This window comes from Zalophus californianus, chromosome 3, assembly GCF_009762305.2.
Source record: "Zalophus californianus isolate mZalCal1 chromosome 3, mZalCal1.pri.v2, whole genome shotgun sequence".
Taxonomy (NCBI): Eukaryota; Metazoa; Chordata; class Mammalia; order Carnivora; family Otariidae; genus Zalophus; species Zalophus californianus.
Genome location: NC_045597.1, coordinates 85,748,152 through 85,771,755, shown reverse-complemented (window position 1 = coordinate 85,771,755; position 23,604 = coordinate 85,748,152). Strand labels below are relative to the sequence as shown.

The following is a 23,604-nucleotide window of genomic DNA, read 5'->3' as shown; positions in this document are numbered from 1 at the left end:
ACCTACGTGAAGAACCCCAAAGAGGCTCTGAGTAAAAGCAGGATCCCTGGGAGCCACCTCAAGACATATCAGGAATTGACTGGGAGTGCCGGCAAGGTTATCAGTGATCTGCCCATGAGTCACTGGACCCAGAGATGTCAGGAGTACAAAAAGGTGAACCAGAAATATAGGACAGGGGCACCAACAAATCTTGGACATGCGGCTTGAAGGAGTCAAGAATATTGACAGGCCTCTGCTGAAACCGGGAACAGAAAACAAATAAGCTGGTGGGGGGGGCGCGTAACTCCTCCTTTATCAACTCCGGTAGCCTTTCCAAAGAAACCACGTAAGTCCCGCCGAGCTGAACTTTTTAAAAAATTAAATTTATTGAGAGAAACTGTAGATTAGTATACAGTTTTAAGACGTAATAGGGAGATTCCCCCAAGGGCGACATCTTGCAAAACTACAGTACAGTATCACAACCAGGACACCGATACCCATAAACTCAAAATACAGAACTGTTCCATCACAAGTGTCCCTCCTGTAACCTTTTATAGCCACACCCACCCCGTCCAACTTAACTTTTAATGCCGACATAACTAAACCAGGCCGTAACAGCGCCCATCAGGAATAAGGCCGAGCGCCAGGAGGGAGGGTCAATGTAAACCCAGGGGACAGGTAAATCCCCAAGCTCAGCGGCTGATAGCCGAGCCACCACAAGCCTGCAGAGGAGCGGCCCCGCCCCTTCCGCACGGGCCGCAGGCCCCGCCCCTCCCGCCACGGCCGACCAACAGCCGCCGAGGGCCGAGCCGCTTCCGCCAGCGACTGAGAAAAACCGGAAGTGGGCAGCAGCCCTCCCATCCCCCCGCGGCCGATCCGGCCAACATGGCGGACCTCCACCGCCAGCTGCAGGAGTACCTGGCGCAGGGTAAAGCCGGTGGGCTGGCGGCCGCGGAGCCGCTGCTCGCTGCGGAAAAGACGGAAGAGCCCGCGGCGGGGGCGTGGCTGGGACGCGCGGGCCTGCGCTGGACTTGGGCGCGGAGCCCTGCGGAGCCAACGGTGGGGACAGGCCCAGCGTGCTTGCCTAATGTGACGCGCGCGCAGCGGCTGGCGGCAAGCGGCGTGTGCCTGCTGCTGGCCGCGCTCTGTTTCGGTCTGGCCGCGCTTTACGCGCCCGTGCTGCTGCTGCGCGCCCGGAAGTTCGCACTGCTCTGGTCGTTGGGCTCGGCTCTGGCGTTAGCGGGCGGGACGCTCCTGCGGGGCGGTGCGGCGTGCGGGCGCCTGCTGCGCGGCGAGGAGGCGCCGTCGCGGCCCGCGCTGCTCTACGTGGCCGCGCTGGGCGCCACGCTGTACGCGGCGCTCGGGCTGCGCAGTACGTTGCTCACGGCGCTCGGTGCCTTCGTGCAGGTAGCCGCGCTGCTGACCGTGCTGTTCGGGCTTCTGCCCTGGGGCGCAGGTACTGCGCTGCGTGTAGCGCTCGGACGGCTGGGCCCAAGCGCCGGCCTCGCTAAGGCGCTGCCAGTGTGAGAAGCCCAGGGCCCGCGCCTTCAGACCAGGACGCGCTGTCCAGAGATGACGCGGAGCCCGGCCCCCGGAATGCGCCGTCTGGAGACCACCGGGAGCCAGCCCCGGGCGCATCGCGGACCGAGCCGAAGACTGCACCCGCCGGTTTCCCGATCGCGCTGGGTAAAGGCTGCTGCGTTATTGTGCCAGCGAACCCGTTAACGTCTTTGAGCGGCCGTTCTAAAACAGAGACTCGAGCCGGTTCGGAAGCTCTTCGGTTTCAGCGTTTTTCCGCCATGTATAATGTTCTATGACACGAGATGTTGTCGTTGACTTGGTGATACGCTGTGAAAAACTTAATGGTAAATTGCTTTTGCGTTAACCGTGGTTTTAGATTGAGCACAGTAAAAAAAAAAGAATGGCTCCTCAGTTTTAATTAGCTGCTCTTGTGACGTTCCTCAGACTTATTTTACCTTTTGTCGTTTAAAAAAATCCAGTGGTAGATTGAAGTAGCGTAGCTACAATACGCTTTTGTTTTCTTTGGCTTTTAGAAATTTTTTCCTCATTCAATGAGTGGATTCTTAAGGGTATCAAATTAAACACTAAATTTAGCCACCGGGTTTTATGTAAGTACTTTAGTTAAGACGGTTTACCTCGGTTTTTCCTTTTTTTAGTGAAATTGTAAATATGGTGCCTTACAAAATTAAAGGAAGATTGGTTCTGTATTAGACCAGGAAAGCAATGGACCAAAAAGGAAATGTCTGCCCCAAGAAGCAGGACATTTCAGTGCTGTGAGAGGTTCCTGGGCAGAACTGGCTGGTCTGGGGACTCCTGCTGGACGAGAGAATTCTACATCCAAAGTTCTATATTTAACGGAAACCATGGATTTCTACAAGGCCGTTACCTGCTTTTTAAAGTATAATTTACATTTTGTAGGCTGATTCTAATGCAGTGTAAGATTCTTTTCATATCTGTCAAGTTTCCTTTTAGGTTCAGCATTTACTCCTGTCTCTGACCTAATTGTATATGCTAATGTATTGCCAGAAAGTTTGGACTGGATATTCTGATGAGTCAAAAAAAACTACATATTTTGTCAGTAGCTATATTAACTAGAAAGTAGATGTAGTTAGAATTTTCAGATTCTATGTCAGTGGTTCTCAGTTCACATCGGAATTACTTGAAGAGCAAAACCTCAGATGGATTCAGTCAGAATCTCTGGAGCGGTGGAGGGCGGACCCAGACATCAGTATTTTAGAGCTTTCTGGATGATTCCATGTTCGGCTAAGGTTGAGAACCACTTTTCTGTACACCTCATTGCACAATTTGAAAATAATTATTTTCTGGGGCTGGATTCCACTGTTGCCTAAACAGGTGTGTCAGGCAGCAACAGAGCATTGCCTCTTTGTTCAACCTCACTTATTATATTCCTAGATCCTGATCAGTGTCCTAAGCCCTGCCCCAACTTCATGAGGCCCCCCACCCCAGTATTCTCTTAAGAATTACTACCTTGTTCCCTTATCAGTAAACAGGATTACCTACCTCAAGAGGAACAACCAAGAAGGTATTTGTAGTAAAAGCAAATGTACTGTATTTAGGGAGTGACTTATTTTTGTAACTGGAAAAACTTGGGCCATTGACTGCTCCTTTTGTCCCCCAGTTAAATATCTGTTCTAGTTCTCAATTTCTCTAGAATTTGCACAACTGAGTATTTTATAGTGTTTAGTACATTTTTATGTTGATGCTGTTATATTTTTTTTAAATCGTTTTCCCAACATTTTCTCAAAAATTCAAACACTGAAAATCTAGCCATTTGTAAAATTCAAAGCACAATACCTTGTATGTATTTTGGTAGTGATGTTTTAAAATATTCTAAGTATTTAATAAATTACAGTGTAGAGAGTTCAGGTTTTTTCTAAAGGAATTCTTTCTCAAAATATGATCTGGTTATCTGCTTGCTAAGATACTGTGTTTTTAAAGTTGAGGCCTAAAATGTTATGATAAATTTCTTACTACATCTATCTTAGGAAAAAGTCCTAATCTCCATATGGGTTCGGTCCCATTTTACCTTAATCAGAATTTGATTACAACTTCTTTTTAAGCTGTGCCAGTGGAGGGCAAAGAAAGAAAGAATATTCTGCAAACTTGAAGCATTCTTGAGCCTCCTAATCATGCGTTTATACTGACATGCTGATAAAAATGATTCACTTCTAGTCTGTAGGTTTTAATACCCTAAAAAGCCATGTGTGGCTGACATTTTCTCACTCTGCAGAAATAACTTTGTTTTTACAGTATTTTACATTGACAACTAATTAAGAGGTTTTTATATGCTATGCAACTATGCCAGCATCCCTTGTCTTAAGCAACTGCGAGACTTCCAACACCACTACATTTGCCAGGTGAACCTGTCTCCAGTGCCAAAAGATATTAGGGTAGCCACAGAAATATCCTTTGAATAATAAAAGTTTTCTTACAAAAACAAAATAAGGGTCAGTAGAGAAAATACAGGGTTATCAAACTGAACTTTGGCTTCCAAACTGGGCCAAATGTTACATTTATTTAAAACTATAAAGGAATTTGTTGGAACTTCCTGGCTTTAAACTAGAACTATCCACGGCTTTAAACACTGGTATAGGAGAAGGTTTTGCAGAATTGTTTTAGGAGATATTTGGTCTATTCCTTCTCAACTTAAATTGTGACATGATTTAATCAGAAGGGTGCTGCATGTAGTTAATTTCTGGTTTATGTCCGGTTCCTCTCATCAGAAACAAGGGAATTCAAGTTTAAGGCGTGATTACCAGGAGATGCACCCAAGGGAGAACCCCTACTTGGACAGCCAGAAGATGTTTTTCTTCAGAGTATAATTTTCCACCTGCCACAGCAGGTGGTAACTAAGGCTTTGAATCTACTTTCAAACTGTGTTATAGTTTCAAAGTGTCTCACTCTATTACAAAAATAAGTGTGACAGAATGGGTAGATGAGAATTTAAGACAAAGTTCATGGATGAAATTAACTTAGATGGCTCAGAGGTACCCATCAGGTGTGCTCACAAACAGAAGCAATAATTGTACCCCCTCAGCTGACTGGATGCAATGGAAACAGGGTTTCCTTAAGGCAAGCATTTCACAACTAGTTTTCTGTTAATTCTTGCGTAAATCACATTCTGTATTCATACAAAAACAACTTAATGTTTTTTCTCTGACAAACTGTACATATAGAAACAAATTTCCAATTGGACATGAACTTAAATTTGTGGAGGTGCTCCATGTCTTGTGACACTTTAAAAAAAAAAAAAGATTCCAGCTTTTATCTTCACAAACAATGGGAGTTAGGGCAGGGCAGTGAAGGTGGACAGGACAGAACAAGGCCAGCTACTCTGGGTAGCCAGCAGCAGTCTCTTCATCTTGAAGACCTCATTAGGGGCTCCTGGGATTCAGCTGCCCCAGAAAAAGTTCAGGGCTACATGGTGCAGGCTTCCTTTTGTTTGTCTTGATAAGTCCAAAAGAAGTTCTTAAATACTGTCCAGAGAGGCCTCAGGGGAATCAGCTTCTACCGACCCCTTCCACCACCCCTTGAAGCTCCTCGCCTTGGCGGGCCAGAGTTCATGTTACTCCCTCTCCCCCAGTTACTGCCACTCCGGCCCCCTCTGGAAGGAGTACCGCTGCCTGGAGGGCCTCCAAAAGGTTCATCTCTGTGGTAGCCGTCATGGTGATCTCCATCCAAGGAGCTGGAGCGCCCGGATTTTGGCACTCTCTGGGAAGGTCCTGGGCCCCCTCGGCCTGAAATGAATCAAAATAATTCCACGTTACTTTTTTTTCTATCAGAGACTATTAATCAGTAATTCCCGGCACAAACTCAGTGATGACAGTGGAACCCTCTGGGTCTTGAAAACAGAGTGCTGAGGACATCGGCAGTGTCATTCAGAGCATTAGAAGCTGTGCCTCTACCCTCTAGTCAACCGCTATCTCATTCCCGCCCAGGTTGTGGTCCTGCCCCTCAGCAACAACCAGACATGTTCCCCAGAGTGTGTGATGGAAATGATGGGAAACCCAGAAGTGAACTTGGAGCACCTCTGGGAGTCACAGACCACACTGGGCCATGTCTCTACTCTTCACCCTCCTATGCCATTGGTGGGGGGTAGGGGGAGTTTGGGGGATGTTATTGTGGGGGGCAGGGGGGAAGACTTGAAAAGCACAGACTTGACTTTGAAAGCAACTAATAAATACAAACTGTGGATGTTAATCACAATGGGTTTTACTATCATTAATCCCACAACTATGTGCCATTTTTGTTTTCCTTTCAAATAGTGAAATAAAGTATTTCTTTAAAAAACCACCAACCAACCACCTAGCTTTTAGAATTTTTTCTCCCAGGGACAAGTTTTTGTTCCAGACTTGGACACACAAACCTTTTAAGTACATTAGAATTCTGACTTTTTAAAGTTTTTCTTCTCATGAGCTGACAGGATTTGGCCATATCTCCTATAATGCAGTATCAGAAAACTGTTGCCGACTTTATTTTGTCTTAACTTTTTGAGTGGAATTTGAATCTAGGTAAAACAAGGTGGTTAGGAAAGCTAGCCAAAGGAAAATATTGGCTGCTTTTCCTACAAAGCAGAGGCTAGGCCCCCCTGAAGGTACCTGGGCAGAGAAGATAACAGCTAGGAAGCCATTTCCACACCAGCCATGTGGCCTTGGCTAGATACCTACACAGGTGTCCAGGTGTCCTGAGTGCCCATACTGACCAGTGACAAAATGTGTGCTTAGGGAGATCTACTGGTGACATGAGGTAGTTTCTGAGGGTTTTGCTTTGAGAAGAACCAAACCACCATCAAAAACAAAAAGCATGGGGCGCCTGGGTGCTCAGTCGTTAAGCGTCTGCCTTCGGCTCAGGTCATGATCCCAGAGTCCTGGGATCGAGCCCCGCATCGGGCTCCCTGCTCAGCTGGAAGCCTGCTTCTCCCTCTCCCACACCCCCTGCTTGTGTTCCCTCTCTCGCTGTGTCTCTGTCAAATAAAATCTACAAAAACACAAAAAGCAAAACTTTGTAATAAGACTATAAACATAAGGCAGGTTTAACTAGGCCTGCTTCCTAGCAGCCTCCAAACTACCACAGAGGCCATGGCCCAGCCTAACCAGAGAACACATGGTGGCTCCTGCGCCTGGCTTAAAGTTAGTGCTACCTCTAAAATAACGGTCCAAAGTTTCAAGTCATAGAAATAATCTGCCCCCTCCCCGAAAACAACCCCTTCCAGACCATATTCCTCAAAGTGCTTGTGATTCTAGGCATTAGCAGTTCCTTCCGTACCCAGGCTAAAACAAAACATGGAACCCAGGAAGACAATTCTTCCTGTCACTGAGGACACCCTTGAGGGCTAAGAGCAGCCAGTGGTGGAGAACATGTTTGCCAATGAAGAGTAGGAGTCTCTCTCCTGCTCTGGGGCACCTTGACAAAGAGCTGGAGGGGAACACTTGAACGAACCAGGTAAGGGACTTCTTGGAAGCACCTGGAGGAGATTTATGCAGAGGCTGAGCTTGCAATCACCAGAGTAAGGGGTCTGACTGGCTATGGTGCGAGTCCAAACAAGCTGCATTTGTACCATACTTGGGAACACATGCCTTTGCACAGCCTAAGCCCTAGAGGGTAGAATGGAGAAAGGACCCTGGGTTTCCTGCCAGTAACAGATGGAACAGGAAAAGAGGGAGAGGGTGTCCTGGTAATGAGGCCTCCCGTAGTCCCCACAGCTTTCTTGGCAGCTTTCTCCTGGAACTGTATCACTGGCCTCCACTTACCTTTGCCTCCTCGATCCTCAGAAGGACCCCCTGGGGCTTCCATTTCTCTGTGCTCCGAGGTCCCTGGCCCATCATGCCAGGGACGCTTTCGGGGTGGCAGGGATGCCATGTCCATGCCCTGGAGAGAAGAGGAACGTTCTCTGCTAGCTGGGGAATGACCATCATGAGGGGGATGATCAGGGCGAGGAGCATCACGGAAATGTTCATGACCTGGCCCTGAAACAGGAAACACAGGTTTCGCAAGGCTAAGAATCTGCAATCTCATATTCAAGTACAGTGTGACTAAAATCAGATGGAAATTATACTGTTAAGAATAAGTAGCAACTTGGGGCGGCTGGGTGGCTCAGTCACTTGAGTGTCTGACTCTTGGTTTTGGCTCAGGTCATGACCTTAGCATTGTGAGATTGAGCCCAGCATTGGGCTCTGCACTCAGCTCGGAGTCTGCTTGGGATTTTCCCTCTCCCTCTGCCCCTCCTGCTCATATTTTCTCTCTCTCTCTAAAATAAAAGCTTAAAAAATAATATTAAATAAAAAATAAGTAGCAACTTGAGAACCAATATTCATTCATGCAAGAAACATGTGAATACCCACCGTAGGCCAGGTTAAGTCACATCGTGAGTATATGAAAAAGGTCAAGATTAGAAATCAACATACCTCTTAAAATAAGAGACAGGTAAGGTCCAGAAAAGTAGTTCTCAGACTTTTTAGTCTCAGGATGTCTTTACACTCTTAAAAATTATTGAGACTTAATTTAATTTGAGACTTATATCTAATAATATTTGCCATATTAGCAATTAAAACAGAAAACTTTAATTCATTTAACTATATTTTCCAAAAACAAAACCATTTAGTGAAAAGAGCAGTACTGTTTTCTATTCTAGGCAAATCCCTCTGACGTTTGGCTAGTAGAAGAAAGTTGGACTCTCCCAGCTGTTTCTGCATTCAATCTACTTCGATAAACTGCTGCTCACTGAAGGATATGCAGATAGTTCAGCATCCCACAGAGATGTGAGTTAGAAAACAGAGGACCTGGTGGACACCCACCCCCAGGGGTCCTTGGACCACACTCTGAGCTGCTGGGCTCAAGTCACCAGAAGCCACAGCAGTTGTCCTTCCTTACCTGGCTCTCTATTTCCATCCCAGGAGTCTGGTTTCCGTCCTCCTTCAAAGCGAGGGAATTCATCAGGAGTGGGGAGTAAACCCTTCCTTCCTCCTACACAACAGAACAACATAACACCACACTACTCACAGACTGTTTCAGGTGTGGTCCCCAATAACCTAACTCTCCACACCATCCCTTGCCAGACTCAGTGTCCTCAGCACACACTCACCTCGTGGAGTACCCCGACCTCGACCTCTGAGATCTCTTCCTCGGGCTGCTTCATCAGAAGGATCAAAATTCTCCTCTGGACCAAAGTCTTCAGGACCAGGAAAACTGTCCCTTCCTCTGGGCGGGGCACGGCCCTCATGTCTTGGGGGTGCTCCTCTTCTAAAGCTGTCAGGGAAAAAACAGCAAAATATCCACCTAATGGAATACAGCTCTGAGTTCATGTTTCAAAGAAGCATAATGGTATAAGAAAACACGATATTAATGTTAAATGGGAGAAAAACAAAATAATGTATTTTTTTAAGTACACATTTTATAACCCCAATATTACAGGCAAAAACAGGCAGGAAGGTAAATGTAGGGTCGTGTTCATTTCTTCCTAAAGCTTTTAGGAATAACAATAGCAGTGAATAAGTTTTAAGTGCTGATAATCATGCCAAGTGCTTTACATATATTATTTCATTTTATCCTCACCACCACATCATTCTCCATTCTACCCATGAGTACACTGAGGCACAGAGACGTAACGTCATTTATTTCAGGACACACAGTAAGTGCTGGGATTTGAACTCAGCCAGTCTTGACTCCAGCCCAGGCTCTTTGCCACTGCCTCCCAAATATTTTTCATTATCATTTACATTTTTATAATGAACATTTGTTATTTACATAATCAGAAAAAGTGGGGTACAGATTCATGCCTGCCAACTGTACCAGAATCCTTTGAGAACACCTGCTCTCCCATCTGCCCCAGCCCACAGCCTCTGCACAGGGCTGGCCATGAACTTCACCCATGCCTCCACAGCTGACTGCTATACAGGCAGGCACTTGGTTTATGGGCCAGTCCCCCCACTGGCTAGCTGGCAGCCTGGGGCCCTGGCTGGTGGAGAGGTTCACTGTCCCTCAGGATCTAAACTGGAGGCTGAGTTGGCCAGGAGTACTGCCAAAGCACAGCCATTATGAGGAGGGAGCACATGAGCTGGAGGAGGCCTGTGGGGAAGCAAAAAGGGAGCCTCCACGTAGGAAAGATGCATGAGCACAAGAAGAAAGGCCTCAGAGCTGGAGAAAGGATCGGAAGGAGCAAGGGCATGGGGCCAATCTGCACGAGTGGCCAGGCTTTCCGTTTTCTTGAGTCTCCATTCAGTTATCTTTGACTCCAACGTTTCACTTTGCAAAATTTCAAACTTACAGCTAAGTTGAAAGAACAGAATAACAAACATCTGTGTGTCCTTCACCTGTTTTTTTTTGTTTGTTTAATCAGTTCTTAAGATACTGCCACACGTGCTTTATCTTCTCTCTCCATCTATTTAACAAATCCACTTTTCTAAACCATTTCAAAATCAGCTGCCAACAACATGAACCTCATCCATAATACCTCAGTATGTTTCTTCTAAGAACAAGGATTTTTCTCCTACATTCCTACATAATACTACTATTATCACTCGAATAACATATATTATATAATATAATCCAATTCAAATTTCTCCAATTGTCCTCAAAATGTCCTTTACAGTTGTTTTTAAATACAGATTTCAATCCTGATCATATACTGTTATTAATGGCCATGTCTCTTTGTCTAGTTTATCTAGAACCCTTCTATAGTTTATCTTTCATGTTAGATGTTTTTGAAGGATCCATGCAGGTATTTTATATAATGTACCACAATTTGAATTTATCTGATTATTTCCTCATGATTAGACTCAGGTTAAACCTTTTTGGCAAAACTGCTTATACCTTCTCACAGATGCCAGTTTGTCTCCCTGTTCATGATGTAAAAGTGATGTGGGGACCAAATTTTACTGTGGCAAAGGTACACTTTTGTTTCCTTTGCAATTAAGTAGTCTGTGGGTGATGTTTCTGCACAGTGAGAATATCCCATTTCCCCACAATCTTTTACCAGTGGCTTTAGCACCCACTGATGATCCTGGGCTGAATCAATTAGGACACTGCTTATAAAGGAAGGGACTTTCTAAGTCTATCCCTCCTCCTACACTGATTACTTGGTATTTTACTGTAAAAAGCAATTTCCCTTTCCCAATGCACCACTCCAGCTAACTTCTTAAAACTTTCTTGGTCCTGAGGTACCTTGATGACCCCTGCTCCTGCACGCAAAGAGCACGTGCCCAGGACACTGGCTGAAAGAACCCCCTAAGATAAAGATGGAACTGGCTGAAAGGAGAGGAGTGGAGCAGGAAGAGTACAGCAGAGGGCGCTGTGTCCCTGGGACAGAGTCAGGGAGAACCCGCCCCCCCCACCAAACACCAACAGGTCTCATTTGTCAAGGCATCCATTACATGACTGTCCTAGTCACGAAAGGAAAGAGAATCTAATGTGCCCTCATTAGAAAGTGGCTCCTATTAAGGACTAAATGTTTGTGTCCCCCACTAAACTCGTACATTGAAGCCCTAATGCCCAATGGGATGGGCCTTTGAGGGATAATTAAGGTTAGAGGAGGTCATGCGGCGCCTGGGTGGCTCAGTCGGTTAAGTGTCTGCCTTTAGCTCAGGTCATGATCTCAGGGTCCCAGGATCAAGCCCCACATCAGGCTCCCTGCTCAGTGGGGAGTCTGCTTCTCCTTCACCCTCTGGCCCTCTGCCCCCCCGGCCCCGCCCTATGTGTGTGCATGTGCATGCTCCTCTCTCTCAAATAAGTAAAGAAAATCTTAGGGGAAAAAACTTAGAGGAGGTCATGAGGGTGAAGGCCTTGTGATGGGATTAGTACCCTGATAGGAAGAGACTCTCTCTCTCCACCAGTCCAGGACACAGGGAGAAAGTGGCTGGCTGCCTACAAGCTAGGAAGAGAAGTCTCACCAAAAACCCACCCTGCTGGACCATGATCCACAACTTCGAGCCTCCAGAACTTCGAGAAAATAGATTCATGTTGTTTGAGCTTCCCAGCCCATGGTATCTTGTTATGGCAGCCCAAGCTGACTAGTACATCTCCTGATGAACTGACCCCCCTCCCTATTTAACACTCATTTATTCACCAGTTACTGAGCACCTACACCATGTCACCACTACTGCTCTGGGTCCTGGGGACACAGAGGTAAAGTAGCCTGGGGAAGCCATCATGTTCCTGGCAGATACACGTAATAAAGAAATAAACACATCACTTAATGTCAAGCAGTGCTAAGTGCTATGAAGAAATAGAAAGCAGGGTAAAGGAACTGGGCTAACAGGAGGAGGGATCTAACCGGAGTGAGCCACAAATGTCTGGGAGACTGCTCCAGGCAGAGGAAACAGCAAGCACTACAGGGCAGGAGCACGTTGGGCATATCTGAAGAGCAACGGAAAGCTGTCAACAGCACAAGAGTCTGGGCTATGGCTCTGTCATTGACAGATGCAATACAATAAAACTGAGGCATAGTAAAATCTGAAACTGCACAAGATGCAAAGGTTCAAGAAATCAATGAAAGTTACACTGATGCCAAAGTCATTGGAAATGAGGCTCTTGCAGACTAATATAAAGCCATTTCAAAGAGTGAATCCTTGGATACCAGTAAGAGAGGCCCTTGAGAAAACTAGGAGCCCTTAAATCTTTTTTAAAAACCCCCTTCTGAAAGCTGCTTTCCTGAACCCATTGATTTCCCTTGATTTCACCGCCCTTGGCCATGTTATTAGTCCTTCTTTTCTAACACATCCCATGAGGATGGGGGAATGTCAACCCTGAATTCAGTCCCCCCCTAGCGACAGTCAAGAGAAATGGGATAGGCAGAGCTGCGACCGTGACAGCAGGAGTGCCCCACGGCATGGGCACTGTGGTCGGCCAACCCGGCCTGAAGCCGCTCCCACACCTCCGCCTGGCGGAGAGTCAACTGCTCTGATCCTCAGCATGGCCCCTCATCTGCAAACTGCTGACAAGAACACCGGTCTCACAATTCACTGGCACAAAGAAATACTCAAGCATCACCACCACGGACGATTCTCAGTCTCCTCTGAGATTCACTAATGCTTGTTTTTTGCCTCCTTATTTCTTCTATGCCTTTTTTACCCCCAGCAAGCTGAGAGTTCAAGCCTGACCTTGACCTAATTGAACAGCAAGATTAATTTTCAGTTTGACTTGACTGTGTTAAGATCTTTAGGCAATTACAGAAAAACTATCTCACAAAAACTTTTATTCTCAATCTCAATCTAGATATGTACATCATTCTAACCAAGAGAACCTGGCGACTTCTAATCAAGTTCCAGAAACTTCATACTATACTGATCCTCACATCCCTTTTAAAAGGACCAAAGAACAAGCAAAAATAAAAAGATCTCTAAATTGTAAAGATAAAAAAGAAGCATAAAAGGTTAAAAAAGTGTAATTACTTGCTTAAAGTCTAAATGCAAAACCTAGAGAGGGTAGAACTAGGAATCAATATAGTGCCCTCTGCCCAAGCAAAAGAAGAGACTTGTAGAACAGGTCAAGAGCTCCAGGGAAGAATTAGACCCACAAAGCATCTGTCCCACCTTTCTTCTCTGCGCCCTCGAAAACGTGGGTCCTCAGGATCCCGGGGGAATCGTTCATCTCCAGGTCTGCGGCCTTCCCAAGCCCCTGGAGGGCCCCGGGCTGCGCCCCGGCCATCCCCCTCGCTGAATTCCCTGTGATCAGGTGGAAACGGAGGCCCGGGGCCCCCACGCCTCCACTTCTCTTCTTGTGGTAAAGGTCCTCCTCGCCCCTCAAATTCACGTAATCGGTGGCCAAAGCGCTTGTCCGGGTGGAAGTCATCTGGTCTGCTGAAGTCGTCAGGGAAGTCGGGGTGAGGGCCACGCCTATCAGGGGGACCCCTGCAGTCCTGGCCGCCCCGGAAAGGCCCCCTCTCGGGCCCGTGCTCAGGGCCGCTGCTCTGCTCATGCCGCCTCTCTGACATGGGGCCCATGTGATGGTTGGGAGGGCCGCGTGAGTCACCTAAAGGAAACAAAGCTGATTTTTACCTTGTCTTCCAGGAATCCTACCAGCACAGGTCTGATTTTCAGCATCTTAAAGTCTCAGAATGCATTCTTGTATTTAGAATGTTTTCCCTCCATAGTTCTCAGCATACTTAGGAGACAAATCCCTAAGGCACTATCTAATGGAAGAACACAGGTTTTGGGGTGCAGATTTCAACTTCATCCCTCACTAGCTAAGCACCTCCACCTCGGGTAAATTACTAATCTCAAATGAGATGAGCAACTACTTGCTGCTGTGAGGATTAACTCAGAAAGCATGCGACAGTCTCACGGGCATAAGAATGAGCATGCCTTCCCTGCCCCCATTCTTCCAGGGACTTCCTTAGGCCTGCCTCCTCCACACCCAGGGAGGACAGAGAGACTTCATGCTGCAGGCCAGGAAGCCAGGCACAGGGAATTCACCTGCGTACCTGAGAAGGCCGCAGAGCCCTCAGAGGGTGCAGCAGCTACCCTGCCGCTGTCCCTGCTGGTGCCCCTTTAGCCCCTAGTTCATTCAACCTGCTTCCTTAACTCACACTTTTCTTCTTTCCCTCTTTCTTTCTTTTTTTTAAGAGAGGGAATACTTTATTCAAACCCATCAGAGAAATGGACAGCTTGGGTCCATAACAAAGCGCACTTTGATTCTTAACAAAATCCTCTGTAAGGCGCGTGGAACCACGGGCCTCGCTAATAACTGCCTGGTGACCCATCAGCCCTTGCTCATACTTCAGGTTCGGGGTCATATGGGCATATTTTCCGCCCCTTTGCATGAATGAATGATGTAGATCCCTCATCTATAATAACTATCACCATTCTTTGCACACAGCGTTGGGAAACCCACTAAAGACTGTTTGAAAACATTTTAATGTGTGTAATATATTCAAAGTCCTGAATAAAAATAGAACTAAAGTTGTGATGGTTAGCTTACTTCTGAACCTTGAAGGGATTTGTTCTCCTGGCTACTGTGCAGCCATTGTTAATGTGTAGCTATTTTCTGTCACCATACAATCCAAATCAAGCATTTTTTAAAAGTAGGTAGCAAAGGCTAGAGGTGTTTTAGAGCACCTCTTGCTCTAAAACAACTACATTTTTAAGATGAAATTCCCCCACCTGCCCCTCTCATGCCTTTCCCTCCTTCTCCCTGGCAATAAAGACGACCTGCCTTCCCTCGCATCACAGCCAGCCAGGATTCCTCCCCTCCCGATGCCCTTCCTCTTCCCTTTTTGTTCCTTTCTTTTGGCCAGTTCAATCCCGCCTCACCATTCGACATGTATAAAAAAACTTGGAAATGTCAGTATAAAAAAACACCATTAGAAGGGTTCTCTCTTCTCTTAAGCTCTTCCTGTGCCTTCTGCCTCCTGGTCTTTCCTTCATTAAACCAGTCCTCTCCCAGCTGAGGAAAGCACCTTCTAAGTTGCATCTTTGTTCAGTCAGTTTGCAAATATCCCAGGTCCCTTTCCTTGTGGTAAAGAGGCCCCCTCACTTCTCAGTAGGTTCCTGAATCTAACGGCTTCTTCTCTGACTTTATGTTGCTTGAACTTGGTGTGATCTCAGACACAGCAGACTTTGACCTGAGGAAGCTGAACACATTCCATTTGGACTTACCTATGAATAATAATCCTCCCATTACCTCTATCTGTTTAAAAGTACCCTGGCTCCTCCAAGGAAAGAAACCCACCACTACAAATTAGAAGGGATGTGGCCACCGGTGATGGGGCGGCGGCGTTGGTTAATCCAGTAGGGGATGGCAGGGCCACTTTCTCGGCTCTCCCTTCTCCCTTTGGTCCCTGGGAGGAGAAAGAGAGGAGGAAGAGAGAGAGAGAGAGGTAAAGAGAAAAGGGGAAGAGCAAGGAGGAGAGGGAAATAGGTGGAGACAGACACAAGGTAGGGGAGAGGAAGAGAGGCAGGCTCTCAGTTTGTTGACAGCTGTACCCTGTGGGTAACAGACTCTTCTTAGGGTCCCCAAATTCCAAAGATGGGTTCTTGCTTTCTCTTTTTCCCTGTTGGCCACCACTTCCATGCAATGAGACTATAATAACGATTCTCCTACTTCCTTTACTGCTCCCTTTCCTAGGATGTCCTGCTTCTCCCAAAGTCCTAGGGCTGCAAAATGCTAATGAGGACTTTTCTTAATCTGATAAAATGAGGGCAAGAAATGTAACATGCGCCACAGAGTGCTGTGGGCTCAGCTAATTAAAAATTAAAAGGAGTGAAGTTCTTTGAAGTACAACCTCCACAATACTCCTGGTTCTCTGGCTTGTGTCCTCCCTGTGAGACAGTGCACTGACTTGAACACCTGTCTCCGACCTTCCCTCCATCCACACCACTCAGTCCTGCCCTTGCCCTCTCCAGCCAGCAGCCTACCGCCCCCTCACTCCTGCTCCGGCCCTGCCCTGCCCTGCCCCTGTGACAGCAGAACACCTCAGCACAAGGGGCTGCCTCTGCGCTTTCAACTCCTGGCATTAACTCAACTTCCAAACAGCCTCACATCTAAATACTGGCAGGTCTTATCTCTGTGCTTTCCATAGTATCAAGAACCCGATACATCAGTACATGGTTTTCTTCTTATCAAATCGTGCAAAACAATATAACCAGCTAAAGAATTCAATACATGGCACAATTTGGGGGGGGAAAGGGGGTAATATTAAAAACACTATTAAAATCTCTAAATTCTTTATCTCATCAAACACTGTAAGTGGAAGCAGTTTGGCTTTCCAGGAAGCAAACGACATGCACTTGCATTCAGTGCTCACAGGAACCACTCCCATTCCCAAGACGTGGACAAGGCCGGCCCAGGCCCAGGCCCTGCTACTAGGAGTTGTCCCAGCACTTCCACCGTCAGCTTCTGGTAAGTGAGGAGCTTATTTCCTCAGGACAGCATTTTTAGCTAACTTTGAGCAAGTCTATGAAAACATTAGGACAAAGCCTTTACCGGAAATGACTGTGCTCCTATTTTTCCTATAGGGTTCAAATGACCATTCTATCAATTACTTACCAATAAACTATTTTTTTTGTAAGATTTACCCAGAGGTGGTAGAATACAATCTCTTATTCAGCCGAGCAGATATTTACCTTTGTTAGGGCCAGGTCCTTGTCCAGGGTTAAGAGGGGGGATGCGACCTTGTGCTCCCTGCTGCCCTAGGCCTGGTATCAGGGGTGGGGGGCCTGCGTTCTGTCCTTCCTGAAAAGATGTTTTTAAAGCGGGGGTGTGAAATCATAGGATTGTGCTTCATAAATAGCAATTTTATCAAAATGTGACAAGATAAAAACACTAGGTTGCCCCAAAGCCTCCAGCAGTAAATATACAGCTAGTGACATTATAGCAAAATTGTCCTTAAATTGGGGGAAGGAGATAACTTCTCTTACCATAATAAAAGGAAACACTTATATTTTAAACCTGCTGATAGGTTTTATTTAAAGCTAGATCTTTACCTGTGATGCCAAGTAAGAACCTCAATGGAAAGTCAGAAATCGTAACATAACACTCTGCACAAAGGAGGAACTTCTGGCAAAAGTAAAGATCTGGATATCTGCCAGGACAGGTAAACTCTGCTCTCACACTCGGGACTCTTTTCCAGCTACAAAAAATAACCAATCCTCTCAAGCGGCTAGGGCTGGGTTTGAAGAGGTGGAAGAATACGAAAGGGGTTCGTGATGAGATATTCACATTGGCTTTCTCCTATCAACTGCCTCTTCTCTACCTCAGCATTTCCCCATCCTCAGCACCCTATGGTTCATTCCCAGCTGAGTCGCCTGGGATCCTGTTGGATTCCTTGGGTCCCTGCAGATACAAACCTGCTGCTCTGATCTTGTCTCCATGCTCTGAAACCCCAGAGCTCACCCTAGCTTGTCCCTAAGATTATGTCTTTTTACCTAGCCATGTCTAAATTCTGAGTCTCCACACTGTCCAGTGACCTTGGATTAGGTCTCTTAACAAACACATTTCTTCATAAAAAAAAAAAAAATGCATTTGGTGACTGGACCTACTATGAAAATAGCAGAGTTTCAAAACCATTCACAGCAAAATTGCTTGCACATTACAAACTAGCTACATGAAAGAGCAACCTTGATAGGACATCTAGCATTGTAGCTACAAATGACTATCATTAACTCAATACTTATAATTTCTGTCCTCCTTTGTTTCCTGTCTCCTTCACCCAAGGACTGCTCTTATCAGCATCTTTCATGCTATTACTTTTAACACCAGAAAGCAATTCCACTAAATTAACCAACTGAAACAACTGGTTTAAATAATTAGTCTCATCGAAGTGAAGAAAGTCAGATTTCAGCACATAAAAAATAGGGGCAAAAATTTTCATCAGGCAACACTTGAGATCTGAAATGTCCTACAATGTATCAAACCTTCATACTAATTCTATAGCTCAACTAAATCTTTAGAGCCATTATGCTTTTCATGTATAAAATCTTTTACTACTTAACAAAAACTCTTGCTGAATTGTCCCAGAAACTCAGGCCTAACCTCTTGAATCTGACATGTTTTTAATTTCAGTCATAATGCGGTAGCTAAAGTTCATCACCATTTTTGTCCTCCCAAATGAAAGCTGTTAATTCATTACCATAAGGTTAGGGAATTGATACTATAAACACATACAAATGCTCTGTGTATTAATAAAACATACAATACTGCAAATTTTACAGCAGTTCAGGACAATAAACCTAGATTTATTCCACTCATCCTAAATCCTAAAAAGCGCCCCAAGAGATTCTGGAAATAAACTCAACTACTCTTCACTGCTGTGACACTTGTAAGTCCTGGAAGACCTATGGAAAAGTAACGCTTAACCTACTTACTCAGCTGGTTATTTTAATTCGTTAACCTGACGGTCATCTTCACATGACAGATTCTCAGAGGTGTTTGAAAAAGCAAAACAGACTGTTTTTCACATGCAGCACATCCTCTCCAAGTGGACCGAGTGCCTCTCAGTAAAGACCCAAGGAGTCAACATTAGCGCACTCGCTCACTCACTTTTTGTCCACAACTAACTTCAGGGACACAAATGCAGTGGTTCATACCCAAATAATGCTTCCAGACTATGAAACTGAGAAAAACATAAAAACCACAGAGCCAAACAGTGCTAAATCCATTCATGCTCATGCAGTGTTTCCGTAATTCCCCCACAAAACCTGAACCCTCCTCACACCACTTCTCAAGCACAAGCCCAGCGAATGGGTAATAAAACTTAGCTGACAAAAACAGAATCTTCAAAAAAGGGCCAAGACAATGTCCACAGAATTACTCCCTCCAGTAAATAAATCTACATGTGAGTGGAAAACAACTTGAACAGCATTTTGTCCAAAGGGTCACCATTTGAGAATGCACAATTCTGGACTCAGAGATCTCTAAAAGCATTCACTGAGATGAAAAATAGTGAGATCAGAGTCTCCCGTACACTTGTGAGTTAAATACTCCATACTATCTTAAAGAGTAGAGCTGGCAGGCAGATCAGCCCACGAAACACTGGGCTACAAACTAAAGAGCCCAGAAAAGGGGGACCTGATAGGCTCAGGGCCACCCCTGCTTCCTCCTCAGGGCCACAGCTCTTTTAAAGCCCGGGGACGATTATGAACGGTATTCAACTGAGAGTTGATCTTCTCTGGAATGACTTCTATTAAAAAGACTCATATACAATATATTTAATGGTCTTGTTTACTCTCATTTCCTTCTTCAGCCATGATGCTATTATCAAGCCACCATCACTACTTGAGAGACACTGATACAAGCTGTGACTGCTTCCACAGCTTTTGGAAGTGCCGCCTCCGTGCAGAGTGTATTTTCCCAATGTGCAATGCCTATAAGTTAGAAATAAATAATACCTGATTGAAGGGGGCCCGGGGCCCATCACCTAGCAGAGCTGTTTTCTGCTGCTGGAATGGTATTGGCCCTTGAGATGGATGTGGCCCTCTTGCCGGGTTCTGCTGTCCCTGAGGTCCAGGGGGCCCTTGCATGCCACCCTGGGGTGGCGGCCCCAAAGAGCCCTGGGGCGGCCCCTGCTGACCTTGTGAGCCTGGAGGCCCTCGCAATTCCTGGGGGGGGCCCAGCATGGACCCTTGGGCTGGAGGCCCCTGCATGCCTCGCATCTCCTGAGGGCCTCGCATCTCCTGAGGGCCATGTCCCAGCAGTCCACTTGGAGGGTGAGGTCCTCTCATCTCTTGAGGCGGATGGCCCATCATCATCCCTTGGGGAGCAGGACCCTGATTTTCTCGGGGGCCTGGAGGACCCTGCATTCCTCTTGGATTCAATCCCATCAGAGGTCCCTGAGACACAGGACCTTGGATCCCTTGAGACCCTGGCCCACCTTGTATCCCATGAGGATGAGGAGGTCCTTGCATTCCTCTGGGACCAGGTGGTCCCTGCATACCTTGAGTACCAGGAGGCCCCTGAGGGCCCAAGTGACCCTGGGGACCAGGTGGGCCTTGAGGGCCTATGTGACCTTGTGGGCCAGGTGGACCCTGAGGACCCATATGACCTTGAGGACCAGAATTACCCTGTGGTCCAGGTGGTCCTTGAGGTCCCAAAGGGCCATGAGGTCCAGGATGCCTCTGCATTCCTTGGGGCCCATGCATGTCCTGAGGCCTCGGCAACCCCTGGGGCGGGCCCTGGGGCCCTTGTGGTCCCATGAATCCTTGTGGCCCCCCACCTCCCTGATGCAGTGGAGGACCTTGTGGTCCCATTTGTCCCTGGGGTCCAGGGGGTCTAAACTGTCCCTGTGGACCCGGAGGCCCCATTTGAGCCATGTTCATTGGCATCTGCTGAGATGGATGGGGCTGCTGAAAACCTTGAGGAATCTGAGACATTGGACCTTGTCCTGGAAAGGGCTGGGGTCCAAGGAGAGGGGTGCCAGATGAAGGAGGAGGCTGAATTTGCTCAGCCTGTTTCTGTGCAAGCCTTTCAATTTTAAGTTGCTGGAAAGAAAGGAAAAAAAGCATACTGATAAATACACCAGAGCCCTTGAAGATGACAATACTGCTATCACTTATTGCATTGGGGGAGCCTCAAGACGAACATAAGGCATCGACCTCTCAACACTCCACAGTAACTAGAATCCGTATAACATTCAGATACTCTGAGAGCACACAGCTTTCAGACTCACTCTAGACTCCTTCTTTTTAAATACTGGGAAACAGCAATCAGGATTATTTATATCCATCTTCTTATATTAAATAATTTACTAATGCTTTATCATTTTTGGTAACTGTCAAAGGTGCAAAAAAAGTAAGAGCAAACCACCTGCTCTAGAACTGACAGAAAAATTATTTTATCTGTGGATAAATAAATGATCCAAGTTAAAACTATGTTGGCTTTATCTTTCCTATTAAAAAATGAGATATGTAGGGGCGCCTGGGTGGCTCAGTTGGTTAAGTATCCACTTTTTGATTTTGGCTCAGATCATGACCTCAGGGTTGTGGGATCAAGCCCCGCATCAGGCTCTGCGCTCGTGGGGAGCCTGCTCCAGATTCTCGCTCTCCCTCTCCTTCTGCCCCTCCCCCTGCTTTCTTTCTCTCTCTCTCTCTAAAATAAATAAATCTTTTTAAAAAATGTATATTTAACTTAGGTCTGCTCACTGCTTGACTGATCTCATTTTAAAAGTCTTAGAAACAGAATTCTTTCACACCTGAAACTATTATGACATTGTATGTCAATTATACTTCAATTAAAAAATTAGAAAAACATAAAGAAATGGTGGCATTCATTAGACCCATCTGAGAAGCCCTTCCCTTCTCCATAAGAGCATATCAATAAAAAAATGTTATCACTATTTTCTTAAATCATCTTGAACCCCCCCTAAAGAGTGTCACACACCTCCAGAAGCTGTGGGTTAGTATACTGTAATGTGGCCATTTCTTGTTCAATTTCTGCTTGTGTTTTCTTCTTCTCTTCCAATTTAATGTCCTCTTTTCTGTCATTCAGTACCTCATTTGGGGCAGGAATTGGAACTTTATTTTGCATCCAAGCCTTTGGAAAGAAGAGAATATTAAATATACCCTAAGTGTGTATATTACAATGAGAAAATGAGAAAAACATTCTGTACTATCACTGGCTCCTTCCAACTGGCCGAATACAAGCCGGCCAGCCTGCTGTACCACCTTTATTCTAATGCTCCTTCTTGTGATGAGGATGGAGTCAGGCAAGCACAATACAGGGCAGAAACTACTAACCTGATAAACACTGTAAGATCTTACATGTTATTGAAAATGAAAGCCTGCCTGCCTCTTCCAAAGGGCACATGCACTTTGTGTTGAAGGGACAAATAAAGCAGAAGACAGAAAAACAAAGTAGAGGAGAGTCAACGTACTCTCTCTGCTCCATGCTTCTTTCTTCTCCCTCCTCTGATAGCGTGGACAGTAAGAAGTAGGTGAGAATAAAAGAAGAGCTACAAGAGTCATGACAAACTCAGCACTAACTGCAGAGCAGCAGATGGGCTCTTGGTTGAAGAACACTCCAAAGAAGTCTGTAGCACACTTTCCACAGATGAGACAGTGCAAGACAGACTCACCAGGCAGCCCCTCCCAGTGCATGGACAAGGTGGGGCTACTGCTAGTTACTCACCTGCTGGAACTGAGCAGGAATAGGTTTTGCATAAGGAACTTTCTTCTGAGGAACTTTTTTCTGATCCTTTTGCATCACCTCCTCCATTCCCCAGTCCAAACCTGGAATTGTCATTTCAATTTCATTTGATTCATCTTTCCCTGTAACCACAAAAAGAAGCAGTTAGCCAAGGAAATGAGAGCAAATGGCCATGTCATCAATAAACACATTTTTAGAAGAATAGATTTTAAATAATATGCAGTTTACATCACTTTTATCAACATGTCTCAACATAAAATCATTTTGGCATTTTCAAAATAATTTAGTATCATGAAGGCAAGAAACAGGTCTACAAAAATTTGATAAAGATAAAACATACAGGTACAATGTCTCTTACCCATCTGCTCTTGTTCCATAGCTAATTTTAGTTGTTCTGGTATTCCCATTCCTGGAATTACTGCCAGGCTGTTAGGTTCAAGGTCATCTATAAATACAAATACATTTATTGTCAACAGATATTTTATAAACATAGTGGCCCAATAAAATGAACACTTTATAAAAATGAAACTTTATCAATCAGTAAACTATAAAACTAAATTTAGATGTATATAATATTTTCCATAACTAACGCTTTAATAAGAGAATATCAGATTTCACAGAAGGATAAATGTGTAAAAGTCTCACCATATTCTACTCCATCTTCAGACATTCCAGGCAACAGGTTGAGATTATACCTATCTCGCATTTTATCACCTGGTCGGTTTCGGGTCCAGAATTTGCTGTCAAAATAAAAGTGATGGAAGGGGTAAGGGGAGGAGTACTGTTTCAGTGTATTTCTGGGCACTTAAGAGTACCAAGCCCACTGGTAAACATAACAAAGTTTTACAACGCCTTTCTTCTAAAAATTTAAAATGTCAAAATATTTTTTAATAAGAAGGCAAAGCAAAATTTGAATAACAAAGTCATACTCAATATTCTATATCCTTCTTATTATTACATACTTATTTATAAACAGCTACAAAAATGTTCCTAAGAAGTTGGACTACAAATACATTAATCTATCAATAAAAATAAATATAAATCTTTATTTTCTGCTGCTCCATGAACACAGTAATTCCTTGTCATTTTTGATACAAAGCTTACCTAGTATGGTCATTTGAACCTGAGCAGAGAATATGTCCAAGAGGATGCCAAGCCAGACTCCAGATCATTCCTTCATGGGCCATCTCCATCCCACCCACTTCCTTTTCTACCCTGTAATAGCACCACAGAAAGAAGTCTTTTCACAAAAGTTACCAAAAAAAAGACATTTTCTTTTACTATAACACAAAGCTACCAAAGCCTGTTACTTTAAATCTGGTCAGTTCCACATGTTTCAGGGGTATTCATTTGTCATCAGCAATGTATTCTTTTATTTGAGGAGTACTTCAGAGGGGAAAATGCTTCGAGAATTAATTCACCAATAAGAAACAAGGAAATCTGCTTTACTCTCCCTTAATGACTTCCACATCCAAAAACAGAGGTGCTAAGTTTTCTATTCCAAGCTGGGTT

At 45.2% G+C, this 23,604-nt stretch overlaps 2 protein-coding genes across 4 annotated transcripts in view; one reads left to right on the top strand and one right to left on the bottom strand.

The window, feature by feature from the left end:
* Positions 1-212: 212 nt before the first annotated feature.
* SFT2D3 (SFT2 domain containing 3) lies at positions 213-2,991 on the top strand. The gene is made up of 2 exons (XM_027589218.2): positions 213-1,844; positions 2,157-2,991. The coding sequence occupies exon 1, from the start codon at positions 865-867 to the stop codon at positions 1,504-1,506; it is 642 nt and encodes a 213-aa protein (XP_027445019.1). The 5' UTR covers positions 213-864; the 3' UTR covers positions 1,507-1,844; positions 2,157-2,991.
* The window catches only part of WDR33 (WD repeat domain 33), a 112,347-nt gene continuing 90,519 nt past the window's right edge, over positions 1,777-23,604 (bottom strand). Inside the window, exons 11-22 of one of the 3 annotated variants that reach the window (XM_027589194.2) lie at positions 23,197-23,307; positions 22,738-22,832; positions 22,451-22,537; positions 22,075-22,214; positions 21,328-21,480; positions 19,341-20,429; positions 16,578-16,686; positions 13,047-13,485; positions 8,603-8,766; positions 8,392-8,484; positions 7,272-7,487; positions 1,777-5,258 (exon numbers count right to left, since the gene is read on the bottom strand). In XM_027589194.2, coding sequence (XP_027444995.2) covers positions 5,029-5,258; positions 7,272-7,487; positions 8,392-8,484; positions 8,603-8,766; positions 13,047-13,485; positions 16,578-16,686; positions 19,341-20,429; positions 21,328-21,480; positions 22,075-22,214; positions 22,451-22,537; positions 22,738-22,832; positions 23,197-23,307 — 2,926 coding nt within the window. In that variant the 3' untranslated portion in view covers positions 1,777-5,028. Of the gene's footprint in view, positions 5,259-7,271; positions 7,488-8,391; positions 8,485-8,602; positions 8,767-13,046; positions 13,486-13,516; positions 15,293-16,577; positions 16,687-19,340; positions 20,430-21,327; positions 21,481-22,074; positions 22,215-22,450; positions 22,538-22,737; positions 22,833-23,196; positions 23,308-23,604 lie in introns of those variants that run through there. The other 2 variants (XM_027589195.2, XM_027589196.2) reach the window with 2 other exon arrangements.

Excerpts from the sequence above, each read along its gene's own strand:
- SFT2D3 (XM_027589218.2), top strand. The coding sequence starts at position 865 with ATGGCGGACCTCCACCGCCAGCTGCAGGAGTACCTGGCGCAGGGTAAA.